This window comes from Syngnathus floridae, chromosome 6, assembly GCF_059516105.1.
Source record: "Syngnathus floridae isolate MCC-2025c chromosome 6, RoL_Sflo_1.0, whole genome shotgun sequence".
Taxonomy (NCBI): Eukaryota; Metazoa; Chordata; class Actinopteri; order Syngnathiformes; family Syngnathidae; genus Syngnathus; species Syngnathus floridae.
In genome coordinates, this window is record NC_142418.1 from 17,281,910 (window position 1) to 17,304,753 (window position 22,844).

General features: G+C 41.8%; 1 protein-coding gene and 1 long non-coding RNA gene across 7 annotated transcripts in view; one reads left to right on the forward strand and one right to left on the reverse strand.

Moving 5' to 3' along the window:
* Positions 1–22,844, forward strand: part of LOC148396987 (uncharacterized) — a 64,119-nt gene that overhangs the window by 18,934 nt on the left and 22,341 nt on the right. The gene's annotated exons all lie outside the window — the stretch shown is intronic.
* Positions 1–22,844, reverse strand: part of LOC148396988 (solute carrier family 23 member 1) — a 31,272-nt gene that overhangs the window by 5,971 nt on the left and 2,457 nt on the right. Inside the window, exons 1-9 of one of the 2 annotated variants that reach the window (XM_088378489.1) lie at positions 19,670–19,759; positions 14,747–14,878; positions 12,867–13,024; positions 11,397–11,577; positions 10,300–10,481; positions 7,059–7,176; positions 6,091–6,247; positions 3,594–3,847; positions 1,126–1,290 (exon numbers count right to left, since the gene is read on the reverse strand). In XM_088378489.1, the coding sequence (XP_088234615.1) occupies positions 1,126–1,290; positions 3,594–3,847; positions 6,091–6,247; positions 7,059–7,176; positions 10,300–10,481; positions 11,397–11,577; positions 12,867–13,024; positions 14,747–14,878; positions 19,670–19,744 (1,422 nt within the window). In that variant the 5' untranslated portion in view covers positions 19,745–19,759. Of the gene's footprint in view, positions 1–1,125; positions 1,291–3,593; positions 3,848–6,090; positions 6,248–7,058; positions 7,177–10,299; positions 10,482–11,396; positions 11,578–12,866; positions 13,025–14,746; positions 14,879–19,669; positions 19,760–22,844 lie in introns of those variants that run through there. The other variant, XM_088378490.1, reaches the window with a different exon arrangement.

The following is a 22,844-nucleotide window of genomic DNA, read 5'->3' on the forward strand; positions in this document are numbered from 1 at the left end:
CTTCCCCGCTGCTAAGAATTCTGGGAACCAGGACACCAATGGCAAATACTGCTGTGAGGCATGAAAACATCCAAATGGTTGAGTGCATTCTCTTTAAGTCACTTGTCTCTCTTTCATGAGCTTGTTTTTCTTTTCTTTTTTCCTGCTCCAAATAATTTCCACATGATGTGGCGAGGGCGCGGTATTTATTGCCTACTGTTAAATGCCTGCAAATAATTTCTTCTCAAATGCCTGCAAATAATTTGTTTTCCCCCTTGAAGTGAATGCAACGGGGTTGTTGACGTGGGCCACGTCTGTGCAAATGTGTCTTTCGAGGTCGAGCACCGGAGAAAGGTCATATTATGTGACTGGGAACCACACTAAGGGACGACGTTGCTCCTCCTCCTCTCTCAACGAACAAAATGTGGCCTGTTTGCCATCTGTATTTGGAGAAGCTGATAAGACTTCTGTGTTTAGTCAAAATTGATCAGAACTGAAAAACATTACTTGTTGCCAAATATTTCTTTAGACACAGGATGACAATATGAAAATCATTTTAAAATGCACTTATTTTCGGGGATAATTTGATTTACACGTTTAGTCCGTTCCGTGACAAAGCGTACACACCGAACTCAATCGAGTTTTCCCCACTGAAAAGAATGGAAATGTCTTTAATCCTTCTCAACTGTTTCCGTCTGGCTTTTTCTCGGATTTTGGTATTTTCCTTTCTGGTCAAACTCAGGTCTCGTGTTTTTGATTGTGTTTTTCTTCCTGAAATGTTGAGATGTGACAGTGGGGCGTTGCCGACCATTTACACAGCTGCAGCGGCGTACACCTAATTCCTAATTTCACTCATCCACTCCTAAAGAATGCTCCGAGTCCCAGCACTGCTAGAAAAACATGTCAAATTCAGTTTCTAGATTGATTACTCATATGGGGCGCCCTGATCCGATAGTGATATCAGTCTAATATCAACCAAAATAAAAATTCTTATGACTCAACACTGCTTATAAAAAAAAAAAAGAGTAATTTAGTATTCAGCTTTGAAAGTCAACTTCAGTTCACTTGAAGAAAATCATCATGTGGTATACCACTAATATTAAAATGACCCAAAGCGTTTAGAATATGTATGTTAGTCTGTCTTACCTGCAGGTTGGAAATCCCAACGGCGGCGATCATTCCAAACATAATCAGAAACATGCCCCCGATAACCGGATCCGGGATGGTAATAAAGACGGCTCCAAACTTCCCAAAGATTCCCAGGACAATCATAAGAATTCCAGTCGTCTGGAGCACCAGTCTGCTGCCAACCTAGGATACATGTGGGGGTGCGGGGGGGTGGATACAGTCTTTCATCGTAGGCAGTAAAGCAATCAAAAAGTACAAAGCCTTTGGAGAATTTCCATTAAGTTGGTCTTGGCCGGTGTGCTGCGGACTTGGATTCCGACAGCAGACTTGTCAAGTGCATCAAATCTACACTGCATGTTTATTTATTTGCATTTCATGGAGCATTCTCGGACATTTGCAATCTGGCCAAAATCAATTGTGTTCATGGCCTGACTCCAAGTTTGAAGAGGTTCAGTCGAAATTTGGAAATTATTACCATGAGGCTTTGACCACAGCTATCTTGGATTAGAACTGAATTTCCTGTCATCGTCAAAGACTCAAATTGGCACTTGATCATATGCACTGCATGTTTTGATGATCAACTCTAACCGAATGCCTAACAATCAACCCAACCCTTGATCCTAAACCACTCAAACCCAACCGCTTAAACCTAATACCCTCACATCTCACCAAAAGTAGGCCCCAAACCCTAACTTGCCCGGACGTCCCGACCTCCGACCTCTCTAACCCTAATCAGCTCCAATTCTCTATGACTTAATCCTAACAACCCCAACAACTAACCATGATCCTCCTACACTTGGCCCTAACCAACAGCAACCAAAACCGACTCTAAACTTCTCAGGCTCCAAATCCACCACCTAACCCATACCAATCATACCTCCACCCAAGCCTCTTATCTTCTAATTCAAAACAACCCTTACCCCCAAACACCTAACTATAACCCTCAAACATTTGACCCTAATCAACAGTAACCAAATCCATCCATAACCCAACCCCAACCAAAAGTAGCCCTGATAAACCCCAGTCCTCTACATCCTAAACCTAATTGTACCCTTCACCCTTCAACCCAAACTTACCCCCCGAATTCCGAACCAATCTTATTTCGGAACTAACCCGAACCACGGACAACCTGAAGCTAACCTCTTTTATCCTCACTGATACATTTAGTAACACCGCGTGTTTCTCAAAGCTTTCATCACTTTACTTGATTGAATTGGCACTAAATGCCTCTTCCAGGAATTTTTTTACCAATGAGAACGCGGAGAGGAGCAACATGAGCTCTTGGAGAGGAAGTTTTTGCCTGAGTGTTAAGGAGTTCCCTTTCAACACGGCTGTCATATAAAGAAGACGTTCGAAAAGTAATGAACACCTTAAATGTGCTGCCATAGGCTTTTTTTCTGTACGTTGACAGATACTGCTTTCGTATTTGAATGATAGAAGTTGGCCTTAGACGCGGGGTACGTCATCTGTCAATCGAAAAATCGATGAAAGATAAGTTGCCTGCTCTGCTATTTGTTGGAATTGTTTTTAAGGGTTCAGAACATGTGCTTTTATTTCGTCAAATAGATGCATGCATGGTTCAATATATCGGGTTTTATGAGTTTCACAAAACATTGTATTTGTGCTCATTATTTTGAAGTTAAGCCTCTCATTAAACTTAATACCTCATGAACTGAACTTTAACGACATTTAATGGCCATGCTTGTTGCAATTTACGACACCTCACAATCACCACAGTTTGCATTGGTAACGTGGGGCCCTTTTCAAGCAGGCTTCAATTTGGGGTTTTAAACTTGGGTTAGGGTCTCCAGGCTGGTACGTAGGGTATCAATTGAGTGTTTAAACCCTGTGTGAGGGTTTTAAAAAAAAGTCAGGCTATAAAATGGGGCGTTTAAATCAGGGTAAGGCTTGCAAATTAGAATTCAAAATCTGGGTTTGGGTTGTGAATCAAACGAAAAACCTGATTTCAAAGAAGGGTTTTAAAGTTAAATTTCAAGCCAGTGTTCGACTTTCAAACAAGGGTCAGGGTTAGGGTATCATCACCCAAGGCAGCATCTCCGATGTCACGCCGTCACAAATCTGATATTACACAGACGCCTATTAGCGCTGATGAGCCGACGATTGAGGCTGCTTCCTGCAACCCTCGTGATCCTTCCACTGTAGACAAACAAACGACTGGTGTGTCCCTTACAAAACTCTCAACACTCAAGCTTGAATGGTTGACAGGAAAAGGCATCGATAGGAACGCTTGTTCTTCCAAGGAGAAATTGGAGAGGAGCAGCAGCCGCAAGTGTTTAAAGTGATAAGAAGTTGCATACACGTTAAGATCCTTTGATAAAGTCAAACAAAAAAGATTACCGTATAAATTTTAACTGTAAATATGAACAAGATTAAAATTTAAATAGTATAATAATCGAAACTGTAAATATATATATGAACGCAAATGCCAGTGCATTTAATGTACTTCATTGCCAGGTTCAATGTACCTTGGTGATGCCAAGTGCAGCGATGTTCTGGCTATAGGAGGTAGTCCCATTGCCCGTCCCCCACAGACCAGCCAGGATGCAACCGATGCCTTCAATGGCGATGCCGCGGTTGATGGCGTGGGTCGGTGGCGGCGGCGCGCCCGACAACCGGGCGCAAGCGTAGTAGTCACCAATGGACTCCATGGTGGATGCCAAAACGCCTGCCATCATGCCCAGCACTGATGACACGCTGACAGTGGGCAAGCCCCATTGACCTGCCAACAGACGATTTAAGGATTGATTGTTCAGGAAAATGAAGGGTGTGTGCCACTGAAAATCACATTTCATTCAGAGTAGGGGAACTAACTTGGGGACTAACATGAGGGTTAAACATCTGCTAATATGTTTTATATGCGGTTATTTAAAACGATAATTTACTTGCAGTTTGACTTTATTTGATATGTTAAGAAATCAAATGTATCCTGGCACAAAAATTCTTTGTGGGTAAAAAGTTTTAGTAACTTTCGTATGATTTGTTGTGGTTTTTTGCCCGCGTAAAATCGGATTACGTTCAGATGAAAGGGCCAGCTGTGTGAAATCATGGAGTCCTTGACAAAAATGTGGTACCGTGAATCCCGAGGAAAATTTCTCAACAGATCCCTTAACCGCGAGTATCCGGTGCAGATCTCCGATACACGCGACCGCCTCCTGGCTGGGTTGCTTTCTTGCTGAGTAATAAATAGTCACATCCTAGACGCAAGTACTTGCCAGTGGCAAGAAGCCACAATGAAGATTCACAAAGCTGGGTAGTAAACAACATCTGCCTCATAAAAGTGGCCCGGCGATGACAAGACAACAGCATTTGATGCTTTATACAAACATCTGGATGAATGAGAACATTCCTCGAATCATCTTCACGTCACATGGCAAGAACGACGCCAATTTTCTTGTAGCGCATTTAACCGATTGTCCGATTGTTTTAACTCCTACCCGCTGATCTGATCCAACAATTCCCGGATTGCCTGCATCATTCTCAAAACTGAATAAGTTCCTGATGCATGACCTTGTGGACTGGTTCTGGATTTTGTCAACCGCTTGCTTTGTCACTACGGACTGATCAAATGTTTACTCAACCAACAAACTAGACTTGGTGGTCCTAAAATTTTAAAAGTTGTCTACTGCTGGGTGATATCATTTTGGGCAATCTGAATTTGTAAGTTGAAGTGATTTTCTATTCTAAACGCATCAAACAATGACTTTGCTGCAACTTGTATCGACAAACCTCAATCCATCTGTGAACATGAAACTCGTGGTTGGAAAATCCAGTCGTAACTCTGCTTCGACAGTGAATCCCATACACAATAAATGAATTCTGATCATTGTTCACCTTGTTTACCATGTGTAGCTATGCCAGACTTTAAGCTTTATTTATATCCCGGGAAAAACAGTTCTGATATGATATGCCCCACCCTCCACAACAAAAAATTAAAACCATTTCCAGATGCCTTAATAAAATATATCTGACATTCTTGGGCCAAAATCCACAAAGGCTGAAGAATTACAGAATATTTGACATCCATTTGAGACATTGCACTTAAAAATTTCGACCATACCTCGTTTTTCGCAGGAGATGCGTTCCAAACCCACCCGCGATAAATCGCAAATAAAAACAGTATATGAATTATTTAGAAATTTAAATACCAATGGATTAAAATTTTCAACACATAGTGGCCGCTAGACAGCAAGGGTGTATTGTAAGTCAATTAGAAGTACACTTTACCTTGGCAAAAAATTCTAAGTGTCCAACCCTCAGAATTACCAACTTGCACTAACCCGGGGGGGGACATCATGCATGGCGAACCATTAACCTTTCTTAATCCTTTAAAAAACATTTCCACACTGTTCTGTAATTGTATTGTACCTTTACAGTAGATAAAATAACAAACGTGATACTGTATTGTATAAACCTGCGAATTGCCGAGGGATCACTGTATTTGGTTCTGGCATGTATGTAAGGTGGAGGTGTAAGGCACAGTTTGTGTTTCTGCGTTTACATCTATAATCCTTCCCCATCAAGGGCTTCCAATAACATGTTATGTCAGGGCATATATTTGTTCGTTACACTTACACACTCCAGGCACTCCAGCGAGAGGCAGTGCTATTGGAAGGCTAACTCCCCGACATGTTTGAAAAGAGCCTTTGAAATATCTCGGACAGAAAACAGACGCAACAGCACAGGCGGTGCAAATTCATTGAAACGTTTCACACGTAATAAATATGTCCTTCTTATTGCAGGGATGAGAATTTTCCGCGGATTTCCGTGGTTTTTTCCGTCGAAAGTATTTTCGTGAATCGTGTAAATCCGTTGAGAGTTATTTTTTTTATATATGGGGGGGGCGGCTAGTTGGCCGGCCTCGGCGACTCTCGCGGGCATTCCCCTGCCCGCCGCGACAGCGTATAACATGAAGTATAGTAACTCAAGTGACTGGTATCAGCTAAGATGCTAATGGTTATTTACCTGGGTAGGGAATGTGGAACCAGGGCGAGTTGGCAACAGCATCCAGATTAATGTCGGTCCTCGCTGAGTAACCGTACTTATCCGACTTGGATGGCAGCACGTCGAAGACGGTCAGCAGAAAACAAACCAGCCAGCCGCCACACATTCCGAACAAGGCCTAGAGTTTAGCGGGCAGAAAGTTCACGTCAGGGGAAATGACGACCCACACATTATTGGAAAATGCAGATGCAATGAAGGAAAAATCCCCTGAAATATTATATTTGGACTTCTTAGTTTTGGTCTGTTGACATCAGGATGTGTTGCTGGATGTTTATGAATATACAGGGGGGGATAACGATCAGGGTGTGCTCAGATTCAAGGAAGCCACATGCTCTGACATCAATTATTTGTTTTTAGGAAGGCGAAACCTTTCTTACACAATTCGGAACACTCATCAGCAGCTCTGAAGAGCTTGGCTCTGCTTTGCTATACCGTGACACTTGATTTAGTTTGAATAGTAACCATGAGGTTTTAGTTAAACTACAGTGAGTGGAGAATTCACCCTTAAGTCACCTTGTAAAAACAGTCCAATTGAGTGGTTGGGCGTCGGCTTCTCTTTCAGTGTCGTTGCCAGGACGCCCGATACACGTTTTGTATTCCACACGAAAGCGTGCACTGAAAGATCTTCAGAATTTGTATTGATTTATTTCCATGCAAACCTCTAACGCCGGGAGCGGGAGTGACTCATAGAGGTCATGGGTGACTCCAGAATAACTCTCTGGCACTCAAGTTGACACGATTTTCATGAAGATACAAGAGGCGCTGCTGGAGGATGCATTCCACGGAGTCACGCTTGACGTACTTCAGGAGTCGGGCCAGCGTCTCAGGTGCGATCAGCGGTTACTCAACAGTAATATAAAAGCATCGCAGTTTGTACGGCAGAGCGTGCGGGGGGCAAACAAGTTCAAGCGTGGAAGCCGGTGACTCACCGAGAAGAGCTTGAAGAGAGGGTAGTGGAACACTTTCCATTTCTTGTCCTTGTAGGCAATAAGCGGGACGTCCACTCGGCTCAGGTACTGCGAGAACAGCAGGATGAGGCACACCGTGCTGTGGACGCAGAACAATTTACACACTTTGCAACCAAAATTTGTTTGAGATCCAGATTTAATTTGAGAGAAAAACCCAAACGTGCAACCATAGTCTGTGCCGAAACCACAATTTAAAACACAAATTTTGGCTTCAAATCTTAATTTCAAACATTATCCTGTCGTGAAACACTAATTTGAAACAAAATGAGACGTTGATGCTGTGGGTAAGCACAGCGTTCTAGTTAGCTTGCAAGCTAGCTGGTGGCTAGCGCCTCATGTCCTAATATGGTAAAGGGATACATTCCATCCACCGGAGGCTTTAATTGTATATATTTTGGTGGCTCAAACATGTATGGATACAAAGGCAGAAGGAAGATGGAGTTTGATTTTTCAGAAGTCGAATTTTATATACGACACTTGCCTTATTTTAATCATTTGAATTTTCTCTTCTGTGTGTCAAATTTGCAAGACAATTACTTTCACTTCACAAGGGCTTTAAGAATGTTAAAATAGTTTTAGTTTGAAACATTTTTCTCCTCTAATAGACTTTTAAAATATGTCCATTGCTTCCTGTGGGAAACGGTGTCACACTTTGTTGCGGCGTGATGTATTATGTCGAAATTAACATGTTGACAAGCAGCACATCTGCAGATGTTAAAGAGCAACACCGACCGCAGCCTTCCTCGAGCTCAGGTGGAAACGTATTCCTGGGAATGCGTTCTGTCTGGATACAAAAAAAAAAAAAAATTGACCTTTACGTGCCTGAAGACAGACGCAACACTCCCTCGTTGGCCGGGGGGGGGGGGAGGGACGAGAGCTAGCAGGCCTTGAATTATGTAAGTCAATCAATCATTCATTAAAGAAAAAGAGGCGCCATTATTCAAGCAACAGCATTTTTCCCGCACAATAACCGATCAAACTTGCGAAGAACACTTTGTGAAAGACAGAGTGCAAAAAGTTAATGGCGACCATGTGTGCTGGCCGGGCATGATGCTGCGGTAGTTCCTCATTTTGGGACCGCAAAACTAGCTCGTAACATCCTCATCGCCGTGACCCATCACGCGTCATTTCCAAATAATATCGTCTAGTTAATTAACTTTGCCGGTTCTGCTTTTCAAGACAGGAAATGACCTTGTTAATTCCAAGGAATGTGTTCAAAACATCGGTCCTACCTGGCTGGTGTCTATCCACAAGATTTATTTCATTCCCCCCACACACTGACCTAAATCAACAACTGCGAGAATTCCTACGGACACCTGGACTATGTGAACACGTTGAACACGTACAAATCGTAAATAAAATCGGACAGATCTTGTTGTCTTTGGTGATTATATAGACCTGTACGTGAGGCGACGTCAACACTAAATTGTCTTCAGTGTTAACAAAAAAAGGTTCAGTCGAGACTCTAAACGGTGTTTGATGACAACAATGTGTAGGTTAGGTTTATCCAAGATCCTAAATCGCTTATTGACGACAACAAGTAGATGGGATTCATTGATGAGGAAAAACAATGAAGTCCCGTGTTAGCTATAAACTAATTCTGAATGTAAATAAGTGCAGTTTTTTGTTGAGTTACTCTGAAGGAAAGGATAAATTCTCTTTCTTTTGCTTGTCTTAAAGAGGAACTCAAGTCCAAGTTTACCTTTGGGATTAAAATGTTGTAGATTATGAATTAATCATAAAACACCCCCCTTTTTGTAAGCAAGCTCACGGCGGCCATTTTGTCACTCGCTGTCAGCTGAAAATGACATGACGGTCAAAGTCTGCTTTATTGTCAATTTCTTCACGTCAAGACACACAAAGAGATCGAAATTGCGTTTCCTACTAATATATATATTATATTGGTCCACGGACAAACAAGACATTCAAGTAAACAATACAAAAAGTAAAAACCAAGAAGGCACATACAATGAATAAATAAGGGCTCAGGTAACGATCACTGCTCACCTGTTTGCTAGGTTTGGGTACTTGACGCTCGCAAGCCTCTTGAAATAACCGCCTAAAGGTCACCCGACACGGCAGAAAAAATCTCTCAATGTGGCCCTCGGTACAAACGCAGATGTTGCTCGGTTCAAACTGGAAACGAAGTAAAGTGACTAAAAGTGCTTCTTGTTAAGCGTCTGCAGCTGTAGCCGCCAGACCTCTGTGACAAAACCACTTGTACTGACAAATCCCACTTAGTGACACGCGGTTTTCAGCGTCCAAGTCAGCGGAAAAGAGAAAAAACATCAAAGCGCACTGTGGTGCAATAATCAAGATGTAGCGCCTTTGCCGTAATGGCGTAAAGCTTTCATCTGCCGCACGAATTTTCCACAGACAAACGTGATCCCGTCGCCCAAAACAGACCCAAGGCCTCGTTCAAGGTTTCCCCTTTGAACAGAACCGGCCGCTGATGGTAAAGCAACGTGCTGTTGTAAAAGCTGAGACTCGACAGCGCATCCTTGATTTTTTACATGTGATTAAATTCAGGTTGAACAGAAGAAACATTTTTAGCCTTCCATCCAAAAAGCTCAATTCCCGTTGCCTCTATTCAACGTACACGAGTGAAAACGCAAAAACATGGCGGACACGTTTTGCTGAAACGCTGACCTGGTGGTTTTGAGTTTCCCATTTTATGGTGAGGTATCAAACTTCACTGACTTGGTCCCTCTACAAAACTCAAAAGATTTTGAAATATAGCCCTGCATTTCGAGTACATGTGCTTTAAATTTAGTTGCAGTACAATATCTCTTGGAGAAGTTTGTCTTTTGACAGAGTCCTGGAAAACGAAAGGTTTTACACCCAGAATGTCAGACTGACTTTCTGGCTATGGCTTCCTTAGTTTTTCTTTTTTATATGACTACTCATGACAGACTAGTCTACCACATTCTTGTTACTAAGTGAGACTGGCTTCAGGGGTTGAATTTTTCTTAAACATCTCCCAGTCCTCAAATTTATTCGTCATGCTCCACCCAGCCATGATAGACATGCCTCCTAAAATCAGTGTTGCGAGGTGAAATTGGCTGTTTAAGCAAAATGCTACAACCGTTTAGCTTTCGATGGCTAATCTTGTAACTGAAGCTAAAAGCTGGGCCCCAAATGGTTACCGCAGTCACGTTAGCGTTTTTTTTCCCTCCATCATCTGTAAGCTGTGCAGACTCACAGAGCAGCGATCCCCCAGTGGCCGCCTGACTTCTTGCCGGCCTCGGTGAACAGTGACAGACCGATGAGGTTGATGGTGGGCGCGATAGCCAGCGGTCCAATATATCGGAGCACAAAGCCCACCAGGCCAGTGAAGCCCAGCGTGATCTGGACAAGCGACGACACCAAGATAGCTCCTTGGATCTGTCAAACGAGATCAAAAATGATTCACGTCAGCCACGTTTGTTTGCAGCAAGACGATTCAGTACGTTAACAATGTGATTCAAATTACGATACTCCAATTGTGATACGATTGAGTCAACCCGGATTCGATGAGTCACTTCAACTCTTTGCGATTAATTCCATCCAAGTTTCAATGAGTCGAGTCACTCATCACAATAAAATTGACTCCGATTATGATAAGATTCGCTTAAAACGATTCCATGTACTCCGTTCACAATGAGTGATACGATTCACTCCAATTAAAAGACGATTCACTTTTTAGAGGTCTACCAAATCTGACAGCACATATGTCCGTCTATCTGCTGAATTAGAATCTTCACACATCACAGAATACATCTGAATAATATGGTCGCTATGACCATTTGAGTCATGGTCGCTCTTGTGAGGATTTGTTTTGCAGCCACTGCACTGACAAGAGCTGAGATGGATGACTGCAAAAATACCTAATGAGCTTTTAACAAATGACAGATGAATTCCCCAGTCAGTCTTTTAATTCATGACCCCAGAACTCTTTTCATGTACCCGCGGAGGGGGCGGGGTGGGGTTCGGGTGGATGTTAGATTTTCTTCTTAGTGGTAGTGAACTTGTCGAGTTACTTTTTGGGCTGCATTCCAGCAAAAGCAGGAAGTCGTTTCAGACCTCCAACTGGGAAAAGGGGCAAATAACTCAACTCTGCTTCGATGCAGTTGTCTCATGTTAAGAATGTCAACTCAAATGATTCACCCACGATTCACCCGTTTTGATTCCGATACGATTCACTCCGATTACTTTCCAATTCATCACACTTATTACTACCCTTTGATGTTTCTTCGAGCTTTCTTTCTTCACAATCACGTCCGGGTTGATTATTGACGACCGACACCACGTCGGACTTACCTCGCGCATTCTCGACATCCACACTTCGTCGCCGTTGTCCACTATCTGCAATGGACTGCTGCCGTTGTGCGCAGACAACATGGCGGGCTCTTGCGAGGTGGGACACTGCCACTTGGGCAGTGCAAGAATGGCCAAGGTCGGAGTGATGAAACTGAAGGTCCCGCCCTGGAGAATTGGCAGTCTGTGCAGCAAAGGGAATGACTACTGTTAGATACCAGAAATTAATAGAAAAGAAGTGCTCTGCTTAGCTTGCGGTGATAAGGATTTTTTTTTTCGCCTTGTGATGTAGTATCAGACATAATGGAATGAAACTGCTTCCGGCCGCCACATGTGACACATTCTGTGTTTTAATTTGAAGCTAATGTCAGCATGCTTCTAGTTATTGGAAACCCACATTGGCTATATAAAGATGCTTATGTATTGCAAAAAAAAAAAAAATCTAACGTTTCTTTAGAAGTCGAAATTGGACAGTAAATTCCTCTCATCAATAGAGCATCATTGCCGTGATGGGAAAAACATTGAGTTTACAACTTTTGGGAGGGGAAATAGAAATAAATTCGTAGTGCAACAGCTTAAAGAGGTCAATAATTTATGTATGCAGATGTATGAACGTGTTTAAAGAAAACCGCAGCAGCAGCAAATATCTGAAACATCTGTTTTAAACTGTAATGTTATGTGGTCAAGCAGATCTGACTTTACATGCATCATGTAGAATATTTCATCACCAAATGTATTTTATTTTTTTAAATCCATCATCAAATGAAAAACATTGACATAATTTAATTGTATTCTTCTCTATGATACGGTTCACATTATTCCTAGGAATGAATTTGAGAAAACAAACTTTGTGTAAACTCTACCCATTTTCCAACCTTGACTCCACACCAGGCCGCTTGTCATGAAACATGAAAAGGATGCAAAGCAAATAAAGATTAGATCCGCGTTTATGTAGCGTTTTGGCTCGTCGCGACCTGCGTGGGCCGCCGCTTCCAACAAAAAGCCTCGGTTATTTGTTCAGGTTTTTCAATAGCGAGCGTGTACAATTCAATTGTGTGGGAGGCAGCTGCGTGCTTATAAAGATGGATGCATCGCCATCATGGTCGTCACCTCCTCACTCCCCCGCGCTTGCGCTTAATGGCTCCCGGGAGTTCTCTACACACATGAGCTATACGCGCTAAGCTGCGTACACATCTTATTTATGGCGATGACGACTAGTGCGGGAGGGAGAGCGCGGGCCTGACTCGAAAAGTTTGTCTGGGCTTGAAAGACGAGAAAAATCTCAATTCCAACCCCTGTCCTTCTCGTCTTGTTCTTTCTCCCTAGAAATGAGCGAGAACCAAGAAATTGTCGATTTTCCGCAAAGTTTGCTGCGGATTCTAAGTAGGGGCCGTGAAATTTGGTAGCGGATGAGCAATTTTTGTTTTTTCAGAATCGGGTTAAAACATTTTTATTTTTTGGATCTAATTTTACCTGATCCCAATCCCCGTCTGAAGCAACGTGCTGAGTCCGGACACAAAGAAGATGGTGCAGATGAGCTGGCTTTTAGCCACGTTGTTGTCGCCGATGCAGAGCGGCTCGGCCAGGATGAGCGGGATGGCGATGATGCCGCCGAACGCCAGGACGTAATGCTGCAACAAAAGCCACGTCTTTAAATCGATCTTTAAACGAGTTTTTTTGTGATCAAGACATTCAATCCTAGGAAAATCGATTCCCCTTTAATGGAAAATACCCATCTAGTTTTTTTAAATAAACTAATTTCACACTACTTTAAATTTGTTTCACTGGTGTGTTATAGAAGACCACACAAATAGTTTGGCAGTAAAAAAAAACATGGCTCTCCTCTTTGGTGAATTTCCATCGATTTCTCACAAAATACAAATTTTCCATGATTGACAGTCGCTGAGTATATCTTTTTTGGTGGGTCATTCCAAATAACCTCCGTTAAGTGCTTTTTTTTTTTTCTTCAATCCACCACAATTTTGATCAAGTGCAGGTGGTTGACACGAAAGCCAAGCTGATATCATTCCTCAAAGACACTGCCAGTTCCGATCATCGTAACAAGCTCCAAGCTTTCTGACGCTGCCAACGCTCGATGTCTCTCAGGATGTTTATGTTCCATTTCAACTGCATTGAAATGTTCCCCACTGTTTTACAAATATTTGTTGGCATTGGGACACTTCATTGTAAAACACCTAGATTTATTGTGATGTCTTCAAGGCCCAACGGGAGATGTCAGTTGGATGGTGGCAGAAGTCTGCGGAGATGGATTGTTTTAGAACTAGGGCCTCGGGTGGTATCTCCATTATGGTGATATGTCACCGGTGTTATTGCTTGTGTAAGCATCCCGCACGGTGAACAGGTCTACAACACATGGTAGGAAAAAAAAAAAAGTTGAAAGTTTTGGAAAATTCCACTGGTTTGATAGTTCTTTAACCAGTTTGACACAGAATGATTTTTTAAAAAAGAAGCCTGTTTTAAAACCAAAATGGCGCTACTTTAGACTAGAGCTGCTATGTGTTCTAGAGACTTAAGCAAAGATTTTTTTTTTTAATTGCTTTCCATGTTAAATCTAGAATGCCATGTTCACATTTTTTTCATGACGCAGCTGTGCTCAAAAAGCTAGAATTACTAAAAAATTTATGCCGGCAGGATTTTTAGGTCCAAACTAAGCAGCAATACTTTGCCCCAAGGTCGCCAGCTGCATATAAACATGTCAAAAGAAGACAGAAATTGATTTGAAACTATTTCTTAGTATGATTCAAATCCATGCTCAGAATTGATTAGCCGTGGTTAGCCATTAACATGGAAAAAAAAACATGAAAAAGAACTTGCTGTGATTGCGATTTAATCCTGCCCTGACGAGATGCTCGTTTCCATGAGATCAAATAAAAGTGAAGACTGAAGTATGAGGAACAGAATGTTAATAAAGTTGGTTAGTTAGTATGTTCAAAAGTAAATTAGTGACTTGGTTTTGTTAGCAAGACAGTTTCAACCCCACAATGGTGACTGAACCCAAAACCGAGGATCCTGTTAAGTCAGGGTTGGGGTTAGGGTTATCACATTTTTACGCTGCAGCACTAGCTAGTTTATCGCACGGCATTTGTAACCTTCAAACCGAAAACCCTTTATAGTTAGTTTGTCCGCGGTCGGTCGGTGTGTCGTATAGTTTGTCCGCGGTCGGTCGCTCTGTCCATTTGTCCGATTTTTTTTCCGCAAGTTTTCAGACGATCCTCGTTTTATAATCATGTCTTCTTACACCTTACGTGACCTCAAAACAGGGGCTAACAAAGTAGTGGTTACGGTTGGGGTCATTGCTTATGTCGATATAAAACCGCCTGAGATGAATTTACCTGGAATCCCAGCAGAATACAGAGGTACCAGGGCGGCCGGTCGTTGAGAGCGTAGACCAGGTCGGCGGCCGCGTTGGCCTTCTCCTGCCGGACCTCCGCGTCCACCGCCGGCTGTCCGTCATCATCTTTGCCCTTCAAAAGAACCGCATCGTCACATGAAATCACACGTCATCCTACCCGACAACACAGCACAAGGTTTTATTTAGATTTCAGTCTCGATGTGTGTTATGGAATTCCGTCAATACCGTCGTCTGTCTCCACTGAGAAGCAAATACCGAGCATATGCGCTGAAATTCATTTTGATTTGTGGGATGCTCAAGAAGGGAGGCCTACTCCCACCACACACACACTCGCACATACCGTAAATGTGTTTTTAGTCCCGGTGGTCCGCCTAACCTTTCACCTCGCCTGTATTTTGCTGTGGATTTAATGACATATGTATGGAATCCGTTCATGCGGGTAGGTCAGCGCCCTCCCCGCACTTTTGAGTTTCCGACGTCAAAGTTATTTTTTAGGGGCCTACTCGCGCCGCTTGGTGTTTTGCACGTTTGTTGTCATTTCAAGTTGTTGGTCGTCATGGAAACAACCGCCTCACGGTGCCGTGTCACAAAAGCAGGTGGTTATCCACATGGTAAACATTTCAACCAAGCTACAGTAAGTAGGATGACTGGTTTTGTGGCACCGCATTTGGCAAGAGCGTTTTTTATAAGGTTGCTAAATACCACCACGTGTTTTAGGACAAGTACGGTAACCACGGCGTACAGCACGACCATGGCGTGTTTGACGTTGAATTAACGGGCATTTCGTTTTCACTTACAGGCCAGAGATCAAAGTGTGACTCAGCATGGCTTCCATTAGTACGCGGCGGCGGCCATCGTCATTGCGACCAAGGTTAATTTAGCTCAAACTGTGGCGGCAAATGAAAACCTTCTGCAGGGGGCTACTGCGGGGGGCTGGGGTGGGGGTCCAGGCTACTGCGTCTCTCCCAAGTGACATTATTGTTGTTGTGATTGTCAACGCCGCCCCTCGCGTTCTTTGAAACCAACTCAACGCCGAGCAATAAATCTTTTTTATGTGCAGCAAAGTGGCCGGCGAAGATTTTTTTTTCTGGAAAAAAAAAAATGACTTTTTCGTCTATAAAAACAGTTCTCTTGGAGTATAACAGCTTTCCCTTGTTGACAATAAAAAAAAAAAATCATCAGAGTTCTGAACAGGGTTTTAATAGTTTTGGATCTGTCCTAATACGGTAGTTAGTGGTGAACAAAATGGCGACCTCACCAGTGGACATCAGCGGTATGGCGGCTTCCCGCTGTGAATCGGTTGACAGGTACTCGATTAGGTTTCATGTCAAACATCAAGAGCAATTCATGCTCCTTTTTCTTACCATGTCAGCACTTTTCTGTCATACACAAAAGTGCCTTTGATACCCGACCTCGCGCCATGTAAGCATGACGTCCGCTCTACTAACACAAGAAATCGCCACAAGGGTTCCTTTGTGTGTCACGACGAATCCGATAGCCGTTGTTGTCTTGTCGTCGTTGTCTTTTCCTTTTCATGTATTTACATCACGACAAAGCATCCTGTTCTTGAACTAGACATTGCCGTAAATGATAAGGGCGTGGACGCACATCAAAGTTCTCTGATCCGGATTGAAAAACTAAAAAAAAAAAAAAAATGGTGCACATTAAATAGATGTACCCAGTAAGGAAAACCAATGCACCTCAATTTGGGCCAGGAAAAAAATTGAAAGGCACAAATTTGATTCGTTTTATCTGTCAGTGGATGCTAGGCGTTGTCATATTTATAACCACTAGGAGCAAGTACCGCCTGATATGGCGCATTGAGGGCGATTCTTAAAAACACAAAAAGGTCAACTTCTTCTCAGAGGCCGCATGGGACAGATCACTTTCGGCAGCATGGTGCAAGCATTCGCCATTCAAGTCACGCTGCCTTGGAAACATGAAGGCTGGGCGATAGATAGATATAGCGGTGAAATAAATTTTAAATAAATATCAATACGTTTGGCTTTACTAGTCAAAACAAACACAGTAGATAAAAACAATTTGTATTTTAATTTTTTTGAAATCATACTTTTACTTTTTTATTTTCTGTTTTAATTCACTTTATTAGTTTGGGAATGTTTTGCTTCAGTTGGTTTGATTAGCTTTCATGTTAGGTTAGGTGTCAGGTGTTCACGCCCTGGTATTTTTTTTTTTCTTCTCTACGTGTATTTTCAAGTGATCCATCGCCAACATTTTCTGTTTACATTTTCCAACACCTGAAACCACCCGCATTCTGGATCTGTTGGGTCCCTATCCTCACTTGGCCTCCCGATGTGAACAGATTGTCACAGAAAGCAGTCAAAATAAATCCCTCCTGAATCTGGACCAGAGTTGAGTATCTTCCCTCTCAAGCGCTTTTTGACTTTTGAACTTGAGTATTAAGTTCACAGTTTTTTTTCATGTACCCATTTGTTGCCAACACGCTAAGGAATTCTCTAATTTCCTCACGTGACACCCGAGAAATATGGTGAAATAGCGACGCTAAGGGAGGAAGAAGAAAAAAGGGTTGTTTTGGTTGGCCCCGTTTTTCTTCTGCTGAATCCTCCACACTGCCAGCGACGGATACGCGTTGCGAATTATTGAGGAACATCTGGAAGGTGGAAAACAAAATGCTTGAGCAATATCCACCTGTATAGCACAAGTTTTTTTTATAGCAGATTTTAGAAAAAATATGACAAAAACACCATTTTTTTCATATTGTTGTTTTTCATAGGACTTGTCTAAAAAAATAAATAGCCACAATATCAAAAGGGCTCATTATGACTTGACTGCTCTTTCCTAGAAAAAAAAAACAGTAGTGCATTGACTTTATGAATTTGATTTGTTCTGTGATCAAGCTTTTAATTCAATTTACAAAGCAAATACATTTTCTACACTGAAATGCAATCTTTCCCCAAAAATGAGATCGAAATAAATTTGACATTTCTGTAGGGAAAATGCATTTATTTCTGTAAATTGCAACTTAAAAAAAAATTACTATTCTTTTTTAAAAACTATTTTTTATCTATTTTGTTTTTGCAGAAAAATAATTACATAAAAGTCGGACTTTAATGGCCTTGCATTTAATAACCTCTTAAATATGTATGAGTCTATTTCAAAGCTTGTTTTTGTTCTATACACACAAAAGCAAAACTGGGGGCCCCATAGTTCAAATGTCATGAAGGCCAAGGCATCTTTTTCGACTGGGAATTGCGGCTTACATGCATGTTGCGCATCACACGTCATTAGCAAAGTGCGTCTGCATGGGGACTTGCGTAAATCCACCAGCATTGCCACATGCACGAAGGCGTGCCGTCACAAAAAAAAGCACATTTATAGAGGCTCCAGTTCAAAGTTCACGCGACTTGAAGAATTCTTTAGCGAACACGTCAAACGACAAGCAACACATCTGCACACGCTCGGCTCAAAACTTAAAAAAGGGCATTTGTGGTTTTATGTCGCCCTCTAGTGGTGGCTATCCTACACTGCGGTGTTCCCTTTTATTTATTTACATTGCGCTTTCACAACATATAAATTGAAACTTACATACTTGTGAAGTAGGTTAAAGTTTTTATGTTTCTCCCGTCAATTAAAAGTAATATATAACCAATAGCTTATAGTATAGTTTAAAAGAATAACTTTAATTTTCTTGCTCACATACTTGCTATATTTTAAACATTTACTGATTGTATGCTAAATACTCGCTTTCTTGTTTCTCAAATGAGGAGTTTCAGAAAACATTTTTAAAAAATGATTGCCTGAGATGCATTTTGTGTCGTTCAACTTCAATGTGTACTATCAGAGCTGACAAGATGTAAAAGACAGAACGTCGAAGTTTACTCCCAGTACATATGGCAGCTTTTGGAATGTCCTATAAACGCTTGCCAGTGTGTCCAATGTTGTGTTAAGTTCGATTATTTACCATGTAGCATCATGTGCAACTTCCATATCACAAGCACATAGATATTCTTTAAGCCTAAATGTCAGTGACATTTAGCCCCTATAAAGGTTTTGACCCCTTTTGATGATTTAACACATGCCAGAGTAGCTACTGCTAACGATCATAACTTTTAATGGCTTGTAGGAGACAAAAGTGACGCTGGAGTCATAAATGTTTATTTTGCTTGGTCTCAGCTGACGGCACACTTTAGCCCGCTTGCACGATTGCACATTCGTCTTCTTTTAAAAGACATCGTCCGACTGATAAATCAAAAGTTTACCCCCCCCCCCCTGTTCTAGTGCCCTCTCTTTTTGCAATGTAAACCATGATGAACCACTTCAAAAAGCTTTAAACGATTTTCAATTCATGTGACTTCTTTATTTATTCTGTCATATTGTGGAAGTGTCAACGAATGTGCTCGTTTTAGAACAAAATAAAACCTTTGGAGAACTTAACGTACGTGTGTTTGGCCAATGAATGAATCAAGGGGAGTAACTGAGTAACATCTGTTCTTTTTTTAACCAAAACCGACCTCATCATGCAATCAGTAGATCAATAGATAGATCGATTGATAGATAGATTTCGACTAGAAAACAATGCTTCATGTGATAAGTTACAAAGTAAGTAAAAAAAAAAAAGTTGCCATGTTTATGTTTCAAGTAGAAGCGAGACCGTGGGCCGTCCAAGTTGAGAATCGTTGTCTACTTTTTCAAAAATACAGTTTCATGAGAGTTCTTTACAGCAGGTGTTCCCCTGTTACCTGTCTAACTTTGTTATATTAACTTGAGTAGAAACCCCGCCCCCCCCCATCAACTTTGTCGATTCCACATTCCACAGTGGCTTACTGCTGTAAGACTGTAAGGACAAATACCTCAACTTCTACAAAAAAAAAAAAAAAGATACCAAAATGACCTCTTTGTTTAGTTACTGATCACAACTCACCCCAAAAGCTGGATTGTCAGCTCCCAACTCCTTCAGACCCAGCTCCAGGCGCTCCTCCTTGACGGTGAGGTGCATGCCGCAGGCGCACAATCAACAAATACCAAACCAAGAGTAGTGCGGAAAAGAAAAAAGTGCAGGACTAAGACGATGGGTCGCCACGGCAACTGAAGCTCGAGTCACAAGAAGGGTGGCCGAGTGGCTCTAAGACCTTCCGCCCCCTGGACCTACTGTACGGTCATGTGATGCGTGACCAGGGCCGGTCCTGTGAAAACGCCTCCGTCAAGCGTGTCGCTTCATTGGTCACCCTCGTCATCGGCGGAACTCGGGTGTCACGGAGTAGCGTGATTTGCTCTTTTTTTTTTTCCTACCCACTGATCGCCATTGACATCCCTCATCTACCTCTCGTGGGGATCAACATAATCAATCTGACGTTAATCAAATCAAAGCTAGTCTAAACAGATGTTCAATTTAGTCAACTAACAAAACTAAATTTACCATTACGATCAATTAAGTTTGAATTAAGTTGACAAAAGGAAAAAAAAACGTGCACAGTTCACGTGAACATTTGAAATTTTATTTGTTATGAGTATGAGCACAAATGGATTTTTACTGGATGGTATGCAGATGAATGAATGAATAGCTGTGGTGTCAGTGAAGTTCTCAGCTTTGTAAACAGAACGGGGCGAGGACTCAGCGGGGTCTCCTCCATCTGACACAACAAGCAACGCAACATGCTAACAAGTTCTAGATGCCTATCTGGCTTTAACGGGGGTCCTAGCATCAGTTTTGGTAGTCTTGATCCACTCAATGTCCTTCCAGATTAGTAATCAAATTGAAATTACTATTAAATTGGTGTCCCAGGGCTCCAAACACAGGGGGAAAGGGCTTTTTGTAACGTTTTTAACATTTTTATTATTTAAATATGACAGATTTAAAAACTATTATCACTATTCTTAAAGGAGTTGGTTATTGCATATACAACTTTGGTTTTTTAAAAAAAAACGAAATAAATACTTCAACCCAAACAATTTTTAAATGTAAATGTATTTAACTTAAATTAATTAAATATGGAGAGAGAGAAAAATTAGGCCAATGTTATTTGCCGGAGAAGAAAATACCCAAGTTTACCCTGAGCATGACAAAACGCAACATCGTGGGTGGTCAAAATAAAAGTCATGAAGAGTGATTGTCTTTCCTTACAGTAAGTAAGTACTGTAAGTAAGTAGTACATGACCAGCATACAGACAGGGTCGCGTGAATACCGCCTTTCACATGCTAACCTGGCAAAACCTCAACGCTTTGAATTAGCGATGCTACCTGCAGCTAGTGTTCAAAGCGATTGGGCACCCAGGCAAGCCTCGCAAAGGCCCTTTGTGCTTTTTCACCTCGTTAGGGTCACCATCTCAGCACACCTACTGCAAATGGATTCATTAGCATAGCGTAGCGTAGCCTTCAAGCAACGAGCGTGACTAAACTGTAGAAAAAGGTCCGTGTGGACAATTGTAAAGAATCAATGGGGGGAACATTTCTCAAGCCTTGTGACTATGAATCCTCTGCTGCCACACACGAGACCGCGTCAAATGGTGAACCTTAACCCCGTCGCCACGAGTTTACTAGCTACAGGAAGTTAGCGTGACCTCAAGAGACGTCCAACTAGAGCGGAACGACGTCCCATGCCTTAGCTTGCTGACACGTAGCATTAGCATCGGTTGAAAAAGCTAATAAAAGTATGATATTAGTTTACCAATCTTAGATTTTTGCAGTTAGTGCTTCTCGATTATTTTATGTTATTATAAAATGATATCAACGTGTTTAACCAAAGGTGGATAGCCGTTATGTATGCACAGAGGAACACGTTTTTATTCCATGACTATAGTCAAAGTCTGCTTTATTGTCAATTTCTTCACGTCAAGACACACAAAGAGATCGAATCTTACGCAACAAAATACACACACATGCACACGCTATTATTAAGTTAACAAATGTGTGACATTCTACGGCTGGAATGAACAATTACACGTATTAGCAGATGTGACACATGACATCCTTGAACAATAAGTTATTACTATGCTTATCATTCAAGACAAGAACTAAAGTAGCCTTAAAGAGTGTCACGAGGTGGACAAACAATGTGAATGTCCAGCTGGCTCACACACAAAAGTTGACTAAATCTTTAATGTTTCCACGAGAAATATGAGTCAAAATTTGAGATAGGAAATTTGAGCCTGGTGCAGGTCAAAATGAGATCAAACAGGACATGGAACTAACTCTAACCCTAACATGCTTTAGAACTCAAATAAAAGTTTAAACATCATGGCAAGGGATGTCAGATATTCATGTAGCGCTATCGGAGGGAAGCTTACTTTTTTTTTTTTTAAATGAGAGTAGAAATTCACATTTATTTCTGTACGTCAATGCATTTCAGTCTACACTTTTTACGCAAAGAACAATCAGTACGTGTGCTTGACATTGCCGATAATATCCACTAGATGGCAGTGTAACTTAAATCAGAAGGCACTAATTTGGGTTGCTGGCTCATACGTCAAGAAGGCCTTTACACGAATGGATGGATCGTACAATACATTATTATTATTATTATTATTATTATTATCATACGAGTGTAATCAAAGGAAGTTAGCAATTTTTAAAAATAATAATCAGAAAAAGGGGGCAATATATTTTATGTAGTGTTTAAGTAATGCTTAGTCTTTCTACATACAAAATGGCCATATTTATTTCTCAGAACGGAAAAAGACGTCAGGCTCCCTCCTTCCTCTTCCATCCCCATGAATGAACCCAGAAAACATGACATCATCATTCATCCTCCCCACCCCTCCCTCCCTCCCTCCACCACTTCCATGCAGCAACGACATCATCCTGCAGGATTACAGTTTAATCTGAGGAAGATGAAGAGGAGGGATGAAGAGGAAGGAGGAGGGGTGGGTCGACTCATTCATCATTTTAAGGCCTTCATTGAGTCACATTCATTCATAGCTGCAGTCGCGGTATTACGTAAGGCGGAAGGAGGAGGAGTGGGGGGGTGAAGGGAGAGGTCAAGAGAAAGATGTGGTGGAGGAGGACGCAAATGCGACCCCCTACCTAACCCTCTTCCCCGTGATGCTACCAAGGATCTCTTCATCTAGGGGATGAGCACTGCACTTTAGCATTTAGCACA